An 18,152-nucleotide genomic window follows, 5' to 3' on the forward strand; every position below is an offset into this window, starting at 1 on the left:
TTATCTTGATACGTACTTGACTTCTTTGCTGTTTGGAAGTTCTGCTTCTATGCTATTCCCTTTTTTTGCCTTATAGTTTATTATCTTCATTATAAATTGATATCTCTGGTTTCCTATCTTCAGTCTTGTAGGTTCATTTTACTTTACGTCTTCTGTATCTGGATTGAATTCTGGGTGGTGTTGTTATTTATGTATGTTAATCTCAGATTGTTTGCTGCTGTTCATTCTCAGTCCAAAGATCTCTTTTTAGTATTTTTTGTAAAGTTGGTCTGGTTATTACAAATTTCATTCATTTTGTCTGTCTGGAAATGTCCTAATTTCACCATTCCATTTGAGGGGCAGTTTTGCTGGTTATATGTATGATTCTTGGTTGGTAATTTTTCATGATTCTAGGGATGTTTTCTTCCAACAAGTCCTTGACAATTTTCTCTTTGCTTTTTATTTTCTCTTCCTGTCCTGAAATTCCAGTCATCTGTAAGGTATTCCTCATCATGGTGTCCCACATAAATCTTAGGTTTTCTTCAAATATTTTCCTTCATTTATATGATTGTTCTTCTAACATACTTGTATTGAGAGATTTATCTTTAAGTTCAGTAATACAGACTTCCATTGCTTCAAATCGACTCCTTTGCCCTTTTAGTGCATTGTCCATTTCTGAAATGTTATTATTAATCCTCTGGATTTCCCTTTATAGGTTTTGTATTGTTTCTAATTTTTTCATTTATTTTATTTGTTTGTTCTTGTGGTGTTTTCCTAAATTCTTCTAAAGTTTTCTCTGTGCTCTTCTTGCTTCCCTTGATCTTTACTCAATCCATTCAAGGGACCTTAATATCACTTTTGTGAATTCTTTCTCAGGTATTTCTATTACCTTTTCTAATTCAGAAATGTTTTCTGGCTCTTCATTTTGGTCATTTGTGTTGAGCTACTCTTTCTTGTTTCTTCATGTGAATTGAAACTGTCAGTTATCTCTGAGACATTGTGTTGTCATTGTGTTTGCATTTAACTGATGACTGTGTGTTGGTGTGTTCTTAAGTTCTCACCAACTGCTTCCTGGTGAGTGTGGTTAAAGAATGGAAGCATGTGTATGCACCTAGTTCTCCCATTCACTAGGTTAGGGTGGGTTTGGCTGGTGTTGGTTGGTGTTGATCACTTACCAGGTAGTGTAGGAGCTAGTATTGATGCTTATCTACTGTCTGGAGCTGCAAAGGGTCTGGTGTGTGACCTGAATGAGCATTGTTTCTACCTCCTGTCAGGTGGGACAAGCAGACACACACATAAGAAAACAAAACAAAACAATAAACAACAGTAAAAATGATCATAAGAAAGGAGGGAAAAAAAGCTACCAAGAAGAAAAAGGGATTAAACTAACTAAAAGAGATTTAAAAAAAAAAAAAAAAGTAGGAAAATAAGAAGGAAAAAAAAAAAATCCTACCAAATAAAGATAATGAGTAGAAAGATAGATAGAGAGAGAGACTTGAGAGTAGTAAAGCAAAATCAAGGGGAAAAAAAGAAGACAAAGAAAAGGAAAAGAGAAACAAAAGAAAAGGAACAAAAGCAGAAACAGAAAAGATAAAAAACAAGGTAATGAAAAGAAAGAAAATAGAAAAAATAAACAAGGAAAAACAATGAAAGAAAAAATAAACAAATAACCTATGCAGGTGCTGGACCCAGAAAATAGAGAACCCTGGGGGTCTCCTGCTAGCCAAGGAGCACTTAAAGTGGATGGGGGAGGGAAGAGATGGCAGTAGTTCCAGCCCTAGATGGAATCCCTATAAGCCTAAGTGCTGGCTATATTTAGGCATCAATCCAGATGTAGTTTGTGTAGGCCCCCAAGGCAGCTGGGCCCAGTGTCAGCCAGGACCAAAGGGCAGCTAGGGACAGGATGGTTGGCCACAAGACCTCTTACTAGGGCTGGTTTGGTGGCTCTGTGGATTCTGTATGTCTGGAGCAGTGCCCACCTGATTCCAGGCACCAACGTGGCATAGCTGGTACCTGTTTCACTCTGGCATGACTCACAACCAAACTTCATCTTGTGGAGAATAAGAAAGAATTGCATCTTTTCAATTGCCAGTCATCAGTGTAAATTAGTGCTGCCAGGCCACCATCTGCCTCCAAAGCTGCCTGCAAACGTTCAAGATGGCTGCTCCATGGCTGGCTGGCAGACTGTTCACCAGTCTGTTTTCTTCTTTTTCTGTCCTTGCTCAACTGCTCCTACGAGCAAGTATCCAATTTACTTCTGTAACCTTTCCTCTGAATTTCAGGGTTCCATGATTATCATTTATGTCTATCTAATAAGGAGCTCTGGTAGCGTAGTGGTTATGAATCGGACTGTGAACCGCAAGGTCAGCAGTTTGAAACTACCAGCTGTTCCGTGGGAGAAAGATGAGGCTTTCTGCTCCCATAAAGATTTACAGCCTCGAAAACCCTGTACAGGGTCACTATGAGTTGGAACCGACTCCACGGTACTTAACAAGAACAACATGGCTTCCTGTATCTTTGTTTTTGAGGGTCTGTGTGGAGTGTGTCTGTCTAGTCTGCCATCTTGCTGGAAGTCCCTCCATTGTCTTTTAATTCCATTTTCTATGAAATTTTGAAGCCCGACTCATGTAATATAATGTCTAGGGTTTATTTAGAAAATTTTTTTCTCATTGCAACCTGGTTTGGTGTTCTTGTTATATGCCATTGAGTCTGTTCTGACTCATAATGATCCTGTATAGGATTTCCAAGGAATGGCTAGTGGGATTGAACATCTGACCTTATGATTAGTAGTACAATGCTTACCCAACAGTGCCACACCAGGTCTTAACCTGGTATCCCTTCTAAAATGAGGTTTCTTGGAGAACTATACATTATCTGACTGTGTGGGAATAGTGGCATGTATTTTTGTTCAGTATCATTGTAATCCCTTTTTATCCATTGACTTATCAAATCCTTGTAAGAACACTGCAAAGTATGTGTCCTAATCTCCACTGTATACAGATGGGGAACAACTAATGCTCTGAAAGTTATACAACTTGCTTAGGTTCATCCCCCACTTAATAAGCTGCAGAGACATGGTATGATGTCTGTATATTCCATGCTTCTCACAGTAAATCTGTACTGTCTAGATGTAAAGAGAAAGAGTAATAGCAGAGAGAGCAAGAGGAAGTGAGTGAGAGTATTCACACACACAAGCACATAGTAGGGAAAGAACTTAGCAGAGTTAAGGGGGAAAGAATAACTGGAACAGGAAAAAAAAAAACTGATGCTTGAAGGGAAGACAAAAATAAAACTCAGAGCAAAGTGAACCCACTAGGTTTTCTGCTCTTTATAATTAAATCTGTAGTAGAATCATGTGGAAAATGTTAGTGGTTGAGTCAGTGGGGCTGTCAGCAAAGCCTACATTTGAAAAGTTGAGCACAGTACCCATGTTTGCTTGGTCTTGGGATGAGAGCTGGGCAAAGATCAAAGCAAGAGAAGTTCAGGAAAAACATTTCTTTAACTGCCTGCAGGAGGAAATGTTTCACAACTGGAAAATGCAGACCATTACTGCCAATCCCAGAGCATGGAGACCTTACTTCATTATCATAACTCTCAGGTCCTTTTCCGTAAACAGCAAGCTGTCAACACACAAACTAGCTTCATTTTTTATGGAGAGGCAAAAAAGAGAGATTGTGAAATATACAAGCCATCATAGCACATGTTTACTAGAATCAAAATGAGATATTCTGTGCCCTCACTGAATACTAAGCAGTGTGAATTTATGAAGCCCTTATAACTCCTCAAGATAAAAAAATTTATGTTTAAGTATGACTTGCTACTTAAAGATCCTCAGAAGGAACATGCAGGAGAAATAGAGATGCAGTGATGATGTTAGCAGTTTTAATAAAGGAAAGCTGTTTAAAATTCAGTGCAATTACTTTTGTGTATTGACCATATAGGATAGCATGTCTGCAGTGGAATGTAATCTCCAACTTCACAGATAACCCTATCTATTCCAATTCAAATAGGGTAGATAGGACTCAGTCTGGGAAGGGGTAGAATTGGAGATTAGAGCCAGAGAGATCAACTAAGGTCCAAATACTATCTGTTATAATTGGGAAGAGCAGATGGAGCTCTTTCATTTCTTGACCTCCTGATGGAGAAGGGATTTCATGGTAAAGAACCAGAGAAAAAGCAATCTAGCATCAAGTTCAAAGGAGGAAGAAGAGGAGAAATGGAGCAAGTATTGGGAGATCAATTCAAAAGAATGCTGGTGGCACCGTGGGTTGGGCGTTGAGTTGCTGACTGCAGGGGCAGCATTTCAAACCCACCAGTTGCTGTGTGGGAGAAAGATGAGGGCATCTATTCCCACAAAGATTTATAGTCTCGGAAACCCTCTATATTGCCATTATGAGCTGTAATTGACTTGATGGCAGTGGATTGGGATCAATGCAGGAGCAGGATGCTAAGAATGAGATACGTTTTTCTGGACAATAACAATAAGAGGAAGGGCATATTAGGCAGGGTTAAGATGAGTTTCTGCCACTGTCACCACTATGAGTTGAGTTCAAGTCTCTGTCATCTCTGACCTGCCTATTTTAGTAGTCTTCTTTAGGCTACAACTGGTCTTCCTGCTTTGGCTTTTGCTATTCTCCAATATAATCTCCTTTCAGAGTGATCTTTTTTTTGTGTAAATTAGATCATACCACTCCTTTGCTAAGACTCTCTTGTGCCTTTCCTTTGAAATTAGAATAAAATTCAAATATCTTATGATAGCCATCCAATTCCTCTATTATCTAACCCCAGTCTGATTTGACATTCTTTCTCTCTCTCTAATTCACTCTACTATAGTGGCACTGACTTTTTATTTTTTAATTTACTTATCGAACATACCAAGTTATCGCTGCTCAGGAAACTTTGCATTTGCTGTTATTTTATCTGTTGGTATCTATGCAAAATGTTAGGCACAGTTCAAATATCTTCCAATAAGAAAACTCTTTCTTAGCTATCTCATCTATAATATCAATAAATAAAATCCTAATTTTTTGGGTTTACTTGTTATGTAGTCCTTTCATACCCCACTGCCATGAAGCTGATTCTGACAAATAGTAACCCTATAGGGTAGAATAGAACTGCCCCCATAGGGTTTCAAAGGCTATAAATATTTACAGAAGCAAACTGCTGGATCTTTCTCCCTGGGATGACTGGTGGGATCAATGAACCAAACTTTGGTTAGCAGTCAAGTGCTTTAACGATGCCACCAAGGCACCTTTCTCTTCCACTACTTTGTTGTTAAGTGCTATTGAGTCGATTCTGACTCCTAGCAACGATGTATAGGGTTTAAAAGGAACACTAGAGAGCTAAGACCTGAAATTTGCATATTTAAATTTAAGATGAATGAGAACTTGGATTTTTGTCTGACTGCTAGATCTTGGAACAAAGTCTCAATGAATGTTTTCTGAGTGAATAAATTAGTGACTGAAGGGCAGGCCTGCATGACAAGTAGTGCCTAGACAAGAACTCTTTATTCCTGGGAGTCAGTAAATCCTGACCAACTTGCTAGTTGTATAACCTTGAGCCATCATCTGCCAAATGGTGATGCCATGAACTGTCCTTGCCAGTTCAGCATCTTTAAAAAATTCATGAAGATAATAATCAGGTAATGAATGTAAAAAAATGTTTTCAGAATATAAGGTTTGTTGTTGTTGTTAGGTGCCATTGAGTCATTACCAACTCACAGCGACCCTATGTACAAACACTGCCGGGTCCTGGGCCAACCTCACAATTGTTGCCACGCTTGAGCCCATTGATGCTGCCACTTTGCCAATCCATCTCGCTGGAGGTATTTCTCTCTTTCTCTGACCATCCACATTACCAAATATGATATCCTTCTCCAGCAACTGGTCCCTCCTGACAATATGTCTGAAGTATGAGAAATGATGTTTGGCCATTATGGCCTCTAAGGAGCACTCTGGCTGCACTTCTTCTAGTACAGATCTGTTGGTTCTTTTAGCAGCCCATGTCACTTTTTATATTCTCCTCTAACACCAGAATTCAAAAGCATTAATTCGTCTACAGTCTTACTTATGCACTGTCCAGCTTTTGCATACATACGAGTTATTGAAAATACCATGGCTTGGGTCAGGTGCACCTTAGTATTCAAGCTGACATCTTTGCTCTTCAACACTTAAAAAAAGGTCTTGTGCAGCAGATTTGCCTAATGCAAGACGTCTTTTGATGTCTTGACTGCTGCTTCTATGAGTGTTGATAGTTGATCCAAGAAGAATGAAGTCTTTGACAACTTCAATCTTTTCGTCATTGATAAGGATGCTATTTATTGGTCCAGTGGTGAGGGTTTTTGTTTTATTTACATTGAGATGCAATCCATACAGAATGCTGTGCTCTTTGATCTTCATCAGTAAATATTTTAAGTCCTCTTCACTTTCAGCAAGCAAGTTGTATCATCTGCATATTGCAGGTTGTTAATTAACCTTCCTCCAATTCTGATGCCACATTTTTCTTCATAGAACCCAGCTTCTCAGATTATTTGCTCAGCATACAGGTTGAATAAGTATGGTGAAAGAATACAACCGTGTCGCACACCTTTCCTATTTTTAAACCATCAGTGTTCCCATATTCTGTTCCAACAGTCTCTTGGTCCAGGTACAGATTCCTCATGAACACAATTAAGTATTCAGGAATACTCATACTTTGCAATGGTGTCCATAGCTTGTCATGATCCACACAATTGAAAGCCTTTGCGTAGTCAATAAAGCACAGGTAAACATCTTTCTGATATTCTCTGCTTTCAGCCAAGATCCATCGGACATCAGCAATGATATCCCTCATTCCACGTCCTCTTCTGAATCTGGCTTGAACCTCTGGAAGTTCTCTGTCAATATATGCTTGCAGCCATTTCGGTATTACCTTTAGTAAAACTTTACTTGCATGGGCTATCAAAGAGATTGTCCGATGATTTCCATATTCCATTGTGTCACATCTCTTTGGAATGGACACAAATATGGTTCTCTTCCAATCAGTTGGCCAAATAGTTGTCTTCCAAATTTCTTGGCATAGATGAGTGAATGCTTCCAGTGCCACCTCATTTTCTTGAAAGATATCAGTTTTCATTCCTTCAATTCCTGGAGGCTTGTCTTTGCCAATTCTGCAGCCAGCAAATGGCTCTTAGGCAAAGAAGAACAGTGACACTTGGAAGTGAAAGGAATTTATCCTCCAGTCCAAATAAAATTGAGAGAAAAAAGTTGACAAAATTTGAGGTTGAGTTTCCCATTAAGAAAGACCACAAAGGATAAAGTGTCATTTTACTGGCCATTTATCCTAGAATAGAAAAGGGGCTTCTGAAATCATGTATGCAGTCTCTTACCTTCAGAAAAAGAAAGTATTATTAGTGACTAGTAAGTAGGCTCTGGTAGCGTAGTGGTTAGGAATCGGGCTGCGAACCTTAAGGTCAGCAGTTCGAAACTACCAGCCGCTCCACGGGAGAAAGATGAGGCTTTCTACTCCTGTAAAGATTTACACCCTTGGAAACCCTGTACAGGGTCGCTATGGGTCGGAACCGACTCGACAGCACTTAACAACAACAACAAAAGTAAGTAGGCTAGGAGGAAAACAATCTGAGTTTAGATGCTCATGTTATTTATTTCTAGTTGTGAGGACATAGGCAAATTACTTAACTTTTTTTTTTTTTTTTGCTTCAGTTTGCTTACCTGAAAATTTCAGAAAATATAATACCTGCCTGAAATATAATTCTGGGAGGATTATATTAGATAACATATGGGAAATAATTTGAACAGTGACTAGTCAATAAATGCTAGCTATTATTATCTTTACTTCACAATTGCGGTGGCTGAATTTCAAAACATTTAAAGGATTTGTCCAAAGTTGCATAGCTAATATGTACTGGGACAAGATCCAGAACCCGGAAGCTCCACTTCCTAAAGCATTATGGGTACAATTAAGACAAAAATTTTAAGAGTTGTCCCATTAAACATTGTTAACACCCACAATAACAATTAGCTACAACACAGTGTTGATTATAATAGTTTTTCATTTTTGCTGTCGTCCAATTGAGTCAGTTTGAACTCATCACAACCCTGTATTGTGTTTCCAAGGCTTGTAAATCTTCGCAGGTGCAGAAAGCCTCATCTTTCTTCTGCGTTTTCGTATTACGTTATAGATATTTATGTTATTTTCTTTTTTCGACTCTATGTAAATATGTATGTGTGTTGTTGTTGGGTGTCATCTAGGCAATCCTGTGAGTAACAGAACACTATGCTTCCCAGTCATGAACTTTACAATTGTTGCTAAATTTGAGTTCACTTTTTCAGTCACTATGTCAATTTATTTTGTTAAAGCGTCTTCCTTTTTTATGCTGACCGTCTAATTTACTAAGTATGATGTCCTTCTTCAAGGACTGATCTCTCTTGATAACACGTCCAAAGCATGTGAGATGAAGTCTTGCTGCCATCCTGACCTCTAAGGAGCATTCTGATTGTACTCCTCCAATATAGATTCATTCATTCTTCTGACAGTGTTTTCCCCAACATCATCATACAAATGCACTTGTTCTTCTTTGGCCTTTCTTATTCATTGTCCAGGTTTCAAAGCCATAAAAGGTGACTGAAAATACCGTGGTATTTTCAGTCCCCAGAGTGATCTTTTTAAAGCTTTAAAGAGGTCTTTTGCAGTAGCTTTTCTCAATGCAATAGGTCATTTGATTTCTTTTTCTGTTTCCATGAGTGACAACAGTGGATCCAAGTAAAATTAGATCTTTTACTTGAATTCACAAAGTAAAATGTTTTCCTTGGAAAAGCTTCAATAGTTTTTCCATGTATCATATATATAATATATATCTATATATGATATGTATCATATGTACATAGAAGTGCATGAAAAATGCTAAAAGAACATATACCAAAATCTGATAATGAATGTATGGTCCCAACTTGAGATTATAGATGATTTTGTTTTCTTTATATTTTCTTATGTTTACCACATTGTCAGGAAATAAGACGTTTGTAATCAGAAAAAAAAAAATTTAAAAAGATAGAACAACAATAACAAAATCCTATATCTCTTGAAAGTGTGATTATACCAAATCTAATTTTATTCACACAACATCAGTAGTTCAATACCACCAGCTGCTCCATGTGAGAAAGATGAGGCTTCTGTTCCAGCGAAGATTTACAGTCTCATAAAGCCTATAGCGTATTGGTTACAAATCGGGCTGTGAGCTGCAAGGTCAGCAGTTTGAAACTACCAGCTGTTCCGCAAGAGAAAGATGAGGCTTTCTGCTCCCAAAAAGATTTACAGCCTCGGAAACCCTGTACAGGGTCGCTATGAGTCGGAACCGACTCCACGGCACATGATAACAACAACAACAACAAAAGCCTATACAGGGTTGCTATGAATAGTAACTTATTCAATGACACTTAACAACAACAACAACAACAACAACAAGGACCATATTGATTCTAAAATCATGAGGATAATTTGCAGAGTATAATTCTCTATATCAGTAAATTATTGTTATACATTTCTGTATTTCTAGGTGTGGCAATGTGGATTAATGTGCTGGACTGAAAAATCAGTTTGAATCATAAGGTTGGCAGTTCAAACTCACCAGTTGCTCCTTGGAAACCCTATTCAGGGTCACTCTGGGTTGGAATCAACTAGAAGGCACTTAACAACATTTGTAACCAAAACTTTTTATAGTTCTGATTGTGTTCCCTTTTATGTTAAAATATTTGTAAGTCACATTTAGCATTTCTTTTCCCTATCCAAGTAATATTCCTTATTAAGAAAATTTTGATAATCATCCTATGAAAAACACTCCAAAGAAGTTTGACTATATTGCCACTTAGAATGCTTTTATGTGTTCAGTCAGTTTCATATATACATTTATATTACTTACTCAAATAACTTATACTATAAGTTTTAGGGCTTCTTTGAGAAACTCTGTACTTATTTCCTTACAGAGTCGTAAAAGAGAATTTAAAAGGCAATGAAAAGGGTGTTAACTACTTGAATAGTCTCTTGATGACACTGTCCATCACACACCTGCGCCTGTGGCTTCTGATACTTTCGTGGCCTGCCTTTGATTGTTGAAGTTGCTAAAATGGCTTGGTGATCTTCATAATAAACTCTTTATAGACAGACACCTGCAAAATGCATCAAAATTAGTATATGGAAGTTTTCACATGGTCAGATTGGGAGTGTGAGAATTAATCATTATTAAACAACATGCCTTACAGAGAAAGTATCCATGAGTAATTTTATAAATAAAGGGCTACAAAGTTCTGACAGCTAGACAGTTTTAGACACCTGAATTGCTATAGGATGTAGGCTTAACCAGTTGGAAAACAACCCAAACCCAACCAGTTGCTGTTGAATTGATTCTGACTCATGAAAACGCCATATGTGTCAGAATAGAACTGTGTTTCATAGGATATTTAGTTGCTGAGTTTTCAGAAACAGACCACCAGGAATTTCTTCCAAGGGTCCTCTGGGTGAGCTCAAACCTATAATCTCTTGGTAGCAATTGCGCGTATTAACCGTTTACACCATCCAGAGACTATGAATGGATGTAGGGAACAACATTTGTTTGGACAGCTACAAGTCCCAGTAGATTTCTCCCTTCCCTTCCATATTCTTCTTTTATTCAATCATACATCCCACTCAGGGAAAACTTTGTAGAGTATATAAGAAATCATACAGCTTTAACTTTGGATAAGTTACTTTGGCTTTCTGTGCCTCAGTTATAAAAATATGATAATAGAAATAAAAGCAGCAAACAATTTAGGATCGGCACTGTGTTTGGTGCTCTTCTGATAGCACCAAACATGTACTCATTCTTTTATAAAACACTTCTGACCATAAAGTTGTAGGAACTAAGGCAAATCACCTCATTAAGTTCTCCAGTAGAAATAGACCAATAATGGTGAAGTCTCAGAAAAGTGATCTATTTTGTTGTTTTTGTTATTATGTTATTGCTGTTAGCTATTAAGATCATCTCATGCATTACAGAGCAAAACTTCTTCATAGTATTTTATTATAGGTACAACAATGATTGTTGTCATTGTTAAGCGCTGTCAAGTCAGTTCTGACTCACAGCAACCCTGTGTAGAGTTTCCAAGGAGCTGCTGATGGGGTTGAACTGCAGACACTGTGGGTCAAGTCAATCTTGCTGTCCAGTGCATTATCCTGCAACACCACATCAGGACTCTATTATAAATAGTACTGCTACTAAATGCCTCCTATTTCAAATAAAACTCTACAAGATCTTTTTAACCTTTGGCTGATAGATGAATTTCCAAGATTTTGTGAATATCCCAGAATCAATTACAACCTAGCCCAGTGTCTGTTACATACTAAGTGATCAGTAAATATTTATTGGAAACCACTAATATCCTAAATTCTTTGGCTGTGTTTGCAAGTAGAGTTTTCAAGGAAAAGGGTATATACTTTTCTTCATATTCTTAAAAGATTTCATAGTCTAGGTAATTAAGAAAACACTATTTTAGAAGAAAATTTGTAACTCTGTCATCATGATGAGAATAATGAGCTAAGTGGGGAGGAAAGATATGAATGGGTTTGACTCTCCATCATAAAAAGATTTGGAAAAGTCCTGTGTGGTATCCTCTGGGCTGGCAGTTTAAGATTGCTCTTTCTGCCCACTGGGGAATTCCCATTTGCCTTCTGGGGATAATTACATAAGACTTTGTGGGTTTACTGGCTGTTCATCTAAAATTGAATGGATGTGATTCAATGCTAGAAAATTTTGTTCTGGTTTTGAAGGAATCATAGAATGTTAGCCCTGGACAATCTTTTCAGGATTTTTAAATGTATAGCAGATGCATTATCACCAACCCCTTTCCTGCACCCTCAGAAGACATCTCAAATCAGGGACAGCATTCTACTTCTGAGGCTTTTGAATCCTTTTTGAAAGACTTCTTAACATAATATTTTATGCAGTCATTAACAATTGATTGAAATTAATGTGCACAATGAAACCAATTTTCCATTCCTATCATATGTCCAGTATCCTCCCATTACAGTTGGAGGCATTAAGGAAATGTCTGTAGACTAGGCTTCAGTGCATCGTAATGAGCAATATTAAGAGCTGTGATTCCAAACTGCAAATATTTAAGTACCAAACATCATCTTCTTTGTCTCCATTGATTTTTTTTTCTCATTTTGTTTTAGAGAATGAAAGAAGAAACCCCTTTAAATTACCTTTCACCTTCTTTTCACAAGGACTTTAGAGGCAGCTAAAAGCAGGGGCCTAGGTGACTAAAATAAATTAGAAATGATTATTTTCAGTATTATTTTATGATTTCTAAATTTTAAGCTATAACAAGTATGCAAAGTTTTAGGCCTCTAGCTATTCTCTCTCATTTCTCAATAGCTTAGAAAAAGATAACATTGTAGTGAATTCCTGTACTTAAATTTAAAAGTTGCTACAGTTAACTATGGATAAGTCACTTATGTTTTCCTCAACTATAAAGAAGTTAATGGGCATTACATAGGCATGCAAAACTGAGTTCCCTGTGCATGGGAAAGAAATAATGGCTCACTTTTGAACAATTAAGTACAGACATGAATTTCTTCTCCTGTGTGTAAGGGGGAGGGTAGAAAGAGAGAGAGTAAGGGAGAGAGAAAAGGGAAAGCATATTTAAGGTAAAGTTGGGGCTTGGTATGTAGAAAAACATGGAATTAAGTATATTTCCACCATTCAAACCCATTGATTAATTACCATAGGCCTGATTTCAAAATTATTAAACATTCGTGTAGTTCTATAACTCAGAAATGGAACATAGAATATGAGACTTACCACAAACTTTTCCAAGTGATACACAGGGGGGAAAAAAAGAAAATTAGAGATTAAAGAAAAAAAAAAAAAGCAGAGATCAAATTACACTTCTGACGCAGGCTTTTTTTTTTTTTTTTTTTTTTTTTAAGAAAGTAAGGGTGGTCAGGGGAAGGAGGATTGCCAAATATGTTGCTATCCCTTCCTCTGTCTTCTTTATCACATATTCTAAATAAACTGGCTTAAATTCCATTCTTTTCTATAGAAAAAAACTTTCTTTCTTTCTTTTTTTTTACTCTCCTCCCCTTAAAATGTAAAATTACAGATTCAAATTAAAAAATAAGTCAGTATTGTATAGGAACATATTTATTGGCTGAATAATAGCTAAAGAGTCATTAGAGACGTAGGAGTCCACCAACTGGAAGTACAAGTTTCAATAAGCAAACAGAAGCAAAACCCTCAAATGAGAAAAAAATACATTGGTAACCTAAATCATAGTCATTTGGGGGTGAACCCAAACAGTGTACTTCTTTGTGATCGAGTGTGGCACTGATGACAAGGCATTGACACACAATGAGAGACAAGCACACAAGCCACTCCATAGTAGCTCAGCACATCAATGTGAGTGTGTAAGTTCACAAAGCAGAGACTCCTCAACTGTGGCCACTTTAACTTATCCACACCCACAGAGGTACCTCAGAAATGTCCCTCCAAAGTTGATTTACATGGTTTCTAGCCAAATACTCTTACCAAAACACAACTCAGAGACCGTGGTTAATAAATAAGAGGAAAAAAAAGAGAAGAAACAGGCAACTTCCATTGGCTGGCAGGCATGCAGAGCAGCACCTTGGACCTCATTTGAAAAAACAGGCAACTTTGCAGTTTTCAGAGAAGGCTGATGTGGAAAGGAGATGTGTACAATGTTTTCTGTTTCCAGGTAGTCTCCAGGATGGGGAAGTTTAATCAGTTCATACCGTGTACAATGCGTCCTTCTAGATGTCTGAAACAGGTATTTCTACAGAGTAATAAAGCCTTCTTGGAAAGATAGGAGGTGTAGCTTTACATTGTTCTTCCAAGGTGATAAATCAATTACAATCACATAAATAATGTGCAAAACCAAAAAATGAAACCACTCAACTCTCACTTTTTCTTTCTTTTGTTTTAGATGACTTCAGATGTGTTTTCAAAGTGCATATCTGGACTATAGAAATACTAAGTATAAGGGAAGTGTGAGCCCTCTTTTCCACTTCCCAGCCTCCACAGTGGCGCTGGAATTCCCTCTCCCTGGCTCTGTGCCCTTCCATCTACACTTTAAGGTAGTCATTTTTCAGCCGACCTAGCCGTGTTCCATGGCTTCTGATAGTGAGGGCCAGCAGATCATATTTGTCCCTGAGTCCCACAGAGATGTCCAGCGTTTCCCTCAACAGGGACCTGGTGTGGACCAACATCCCATGGAAGTCCTCGTTGAGCCTGCTCTCCTGCCGGCTGTCCTGCTCCTGACCCTGTTTAAACTTGCTTTCCAGCTCTGTCAGGGACTTGTCCGAGTTAGAGTAGGCATCCCCGATCTGGTGGGACTCTCGCCGGAGGTACTTGCCATAGCTCTCTTCCCCATCCAGGTCGTAGGAGATGCTCTTACTGATGCCCTCCAGGACGCGCCCAGCATCCTCTACCTGACGGCCCAGCACAGTGAACTCCTCCCTCAGGGTGAGGCTTAGCAGGCTACTGGTCTGGCTCCTGTCCCCCTGGGAGCAGCGCCGGTGGTCACTCACCCTGAAGAGAAGCTGGCATTTCTCTGGGTCATCGTTTTCCTCATAGTCGCCATCCGGCACGAAGTAGTGGTGTAAGGTCCCATTGGACATCTCCGGGTAAAGGGGGCCGTCGAAGTAGCCTTGACACAGGTGGCATAAGAAACCCATCCAGAGGAACTGCAGGAACATCATCTTGGATATTCAGGATAACTGGGGACCAGAGAAGAAGATGTTTGGCCTAAGCACAAGGAAGGGATACCCTTGTGAGTCAGTGCCTTCTTGAGATGGTGTCAGTCTCAACCCCAGCCAACTTGCTGTACCCTGGTCCCCTCTCCCCAGCAGGCTTCATGTGGCTATGCACACCAGCGCCTTTGTGGCACCTTTGCTCTGTGCTCTGTGGCTGGAGGTCTGCTGGCTCTTCCCAGGACACAGAGTGGGGAGGGGGAAGCCCTTTTCCAGGGCTCTGGTTGGACGCTGGCTGGGTTGCCCCACTCCAGGAGATCCCTCTTGCTCCTGGGAGATGGAGCCTGTAGCTGGAGAGAAATGCTATTATTGCCTTCTGATGCTATTTCAACAGCAGGACTGGGAGACTGGGAATGCAGAGCTTTTCCTTGGCTAATGATATTCTGAGGATCTCTCTGCTCTCAAATTACAGCTGGTTTCGTCACTTGGAAGCCCAGAACAAGTTTGGAAAGAAACCTCTCACCAGGTCTCGGTTATTAAAGGTACAGGGCCTCTTTTTAAAAATTGAAAGGGGAGACCCTGCAAAGTAAAGTTTAACTTGAAGGGCAAAAAAGAGAAGATAAACAGAATTTCCACAACAAAAAGACAGGTTTACTTATCATAAATTAGTGGATGAGTGAGTACACCCTGCAGAAACACCATTTCACTATTTAAAATAAATATCAGACTGGATTTGTTGGATCTATCTATTTTGATCTTTTAAAATTTGTGACTTTGAAGACAAATTTAAAGTGTATGAAATAGCCATTTTGTTTGGAAATAGATAAACTTTATAAAAATAATACTTTGGAAGCATAACAAAGTAGAAAACTGATTAATGTATTGTTAGCAGAACAAGGACTGATAAAGGGATTTATTCTTTAGCTTACTAAGTAAAAAGACAACTGAAATAATTGTTTAATTTTATAAAAAAACTGCCCATACTAAGATCTTGCATTTCATCTTTAACCTAATGCCTAGACAGTTAGTTACTGCCTCATTTTGAATTCTGAAAAGGTTTTGGAGAAAACCCTCTTTTCCATTTTATAGATGGAAACACCAAGGGGGCAGAATGTTAAGCAAGTTATTCATAGCCAAATAGGTTGTGATGCAGTCAACACTAAATCTTTTTATTTATTTTGGAAATTGATTTCTTCTTCCATAGTTCCTTTCCTCACTAAAACCTAATCATATTTCACGTCTTAACTATAGTAGCATTAACTCTGAAAGCCCTCTGGATCTTAATTAGTTCTTCCAATCATTCCCTCTACACCACCCTTAATGACAGTTTCTACTATTTACAGCTACACTTAAATTATATATTTATTGATTTATTTTTGGGGCTTTCCTCCCCATCTGTATTTAAACCGCAGGAAGTCAGGAACTGTGTTTACTTCTGCCTCCTTTATTTAGCACAGTGCCTGGAACAAAGAATCATATTGTCATGATTCCTCCTTCCCCCTTTTTCCAGTTTATCCTCTGTCATTGAAGAGATTCCAATTCATAGTGACCCTGTTAATTTCCAAGGCTGTAAATTTTTACAGGAGCAGAAAGCCTCCTCTTTCTTCCATGGAGTAACTGGTGAATTAGAACTGTCAGCTCTGCAGTTAGCAGCCTACTGCTTATACTTCATTCAACACTACCTGGGCTCCTTCATCCCAGGTGAAGTTGGTGGCTTGAAATTTATTGTTTCAACAATATGGTTGTATAGTTAGAGCTTCACTAGTGCTTTTATTCCTTTGTTTTTTAATGGAATATATTGCATTGTATTGGTTTATATGTTAACTTCATCTGTCTTCCCATTGTGTGATTCTGTCAAAGTTTGTTGTTATTGTGGTTGTTAAGCACCATTGAGTCGGTTCCAACTCAGAGCAACCCTATATGGGGCTTCCAAGGAGTAGCTGGTGAGTTTGAACCACCAACCTTGCAGTTCAAGCCAAGTGCTTATCCTACTGGGCCACAGTAATGATGTATTTATTTACTTTTATGTTATCTGTGATTAGAACAGAACCCAAAATTTAGTTAAAAACAAACAAAAGCCAAACTTGTTGCCAATGAACTGACTCCAATTACAGTAACACTTTAGGGCAGAGTCAAGCTGCTCCACAGAGTTTCCAAGCCTTTCATCTTTATAAAAGCAGACTGCTGGATTTTTCTTTTATGGAGTGGCTGTGGGTTCTAAACACTAGCCTTTTGGTTAGCAGTCAAAGTCTTAACCTCTGTGCAGTCAGAACTGCTTTCACTATATTGTTGTTTTTGTTGTTAAGTATTATGGAGTTGGTAACAACCAATAGTGACCCTGTTGGCACTGACCCATAACAACCCTTTATAGGGTTTTTAAGAAGTGGCTGGTGAGCATGAACCACTGCCCTTGTGGGTCAAACTGACTTTGCAGTCCAGAGCATTAACCCATAGTGCCACACCAGGACTCCAATATATAGCAAAGGCGAATATTTATTTGTGATAATTAATATATATAATTTAAGGAATTCTAGATGGATTGGCAAAGTGGCAGCATCAATAGGCTCGAGTGTGGCAGCAATAGTGAGGTTGGCACAGGACCAAGAAGTGTTTCATTCTGCTGTGCATAAGGTCTCTGTGAATTGGTACCAACTCGATGGCACCTAACAACAACAACAACATGATTGTGTTATAATCACATAGTCTGTTTATTTGAGCACATGTTTTATCTGGCCAACAGTTAGTCAATCAGTGACTGTCTCACACTTAATCTAGATGACCCTGGCAGGAGACAAGGGAAAGAACATTCTGAATTCCAACATCAAGACGGTAATGTCACTGAGAGGAAGACTTTTGACCCATCCTAACTAAACTCTGCAACAGTTTGTATATGGTCCTAGAATATCGTGGCCTATAAGCTGGAGATGTATCAGAACATCCTACAGGGTAATTTGCTTGTTGTCTGATAAAATTTCACTTTTTCTCAGTTGGAAGTGGACATCCTACTATATGATCTATCCAGTTTGAGAAGAATCAGACCTTTTTTATTTCTCCTCTTTGAGCAATATGTTATTGGTCTTCATTATTTTAATTCTCAGGTTCAATAGAATTAAGTGGTATAAGAAGAGGCAGAGATAAATTACAAAGGAGAGAATATTCCAGTCTCATTTCAATTCTCTATGTACTTTGTTCAGTAATCACAAGTGGAAAACAAAGAGAAGTAGATGAATCTGTGCAATCTTTTGAGCAGTAGGGCAAGTGAGGCACAAAGAGCCTGCAAATGTATTAATTTCACTTACAATACTACACAAGTATCCAGCAATGGTTATATAAGAAGCACCTAAAAACCTATGCCAAATGACAGGAGTGAACACTCACATATGATTGGGAACATCAGTAGTGCCTGGCCCTTGAAAGATGGACAGAATCAT

General features: G+C 38.4%; 1 protein-coding gene across 1 annotated transcript; it reads right to left on the reverse strand.

Annotated features, from left to right (window-relative positions):
* Positions 1 to 14,094: 14,094 nt before the first annotated feature.
* On the reverse strand, positions 14,095 to 14,730 carry FIBIN (fin bud initiation factor homolog (zebrafish)). Its single transcript, XM_006872386.1, has one exon. The coding sequence runs from the start codon at positions 14,728 to 14,730 to the stop codon at positions 14,095 to 14,097; it is 636 nt and encodes a 211-aa protein (XP_006872448.1).
* Positions 14,731 to 18,152: the final 3,422 nt, after the last annotated feature.

The sequence above is a fragment of the Chrysochloris asiatica genome, unplaced genomic scaffold (assembly GCF_000296735.1).
Source record: "Chrysochloris asiatica unplaced genomic scaffold, ChrAsi1.0 scaffold00196, whole genome shotgun sequence".
NCBI classification, from domain to species: Eukaryota; Metazoa; Chordata; class Mammalia; order Afrosoricida; family Chrysochloridae; genus Chrysochloris; species Chrysochloris asiatica.

What these genes read in the sequence shown, in the direction of transcription:
- FIBIN (XM_006872386.1), bottom strand. Translation starts at nt 14,730, where the DNA reads ATGATGTTCCTGCAGTTCCTCTGGATGGGTTTCTTATGCCACCTGTGT.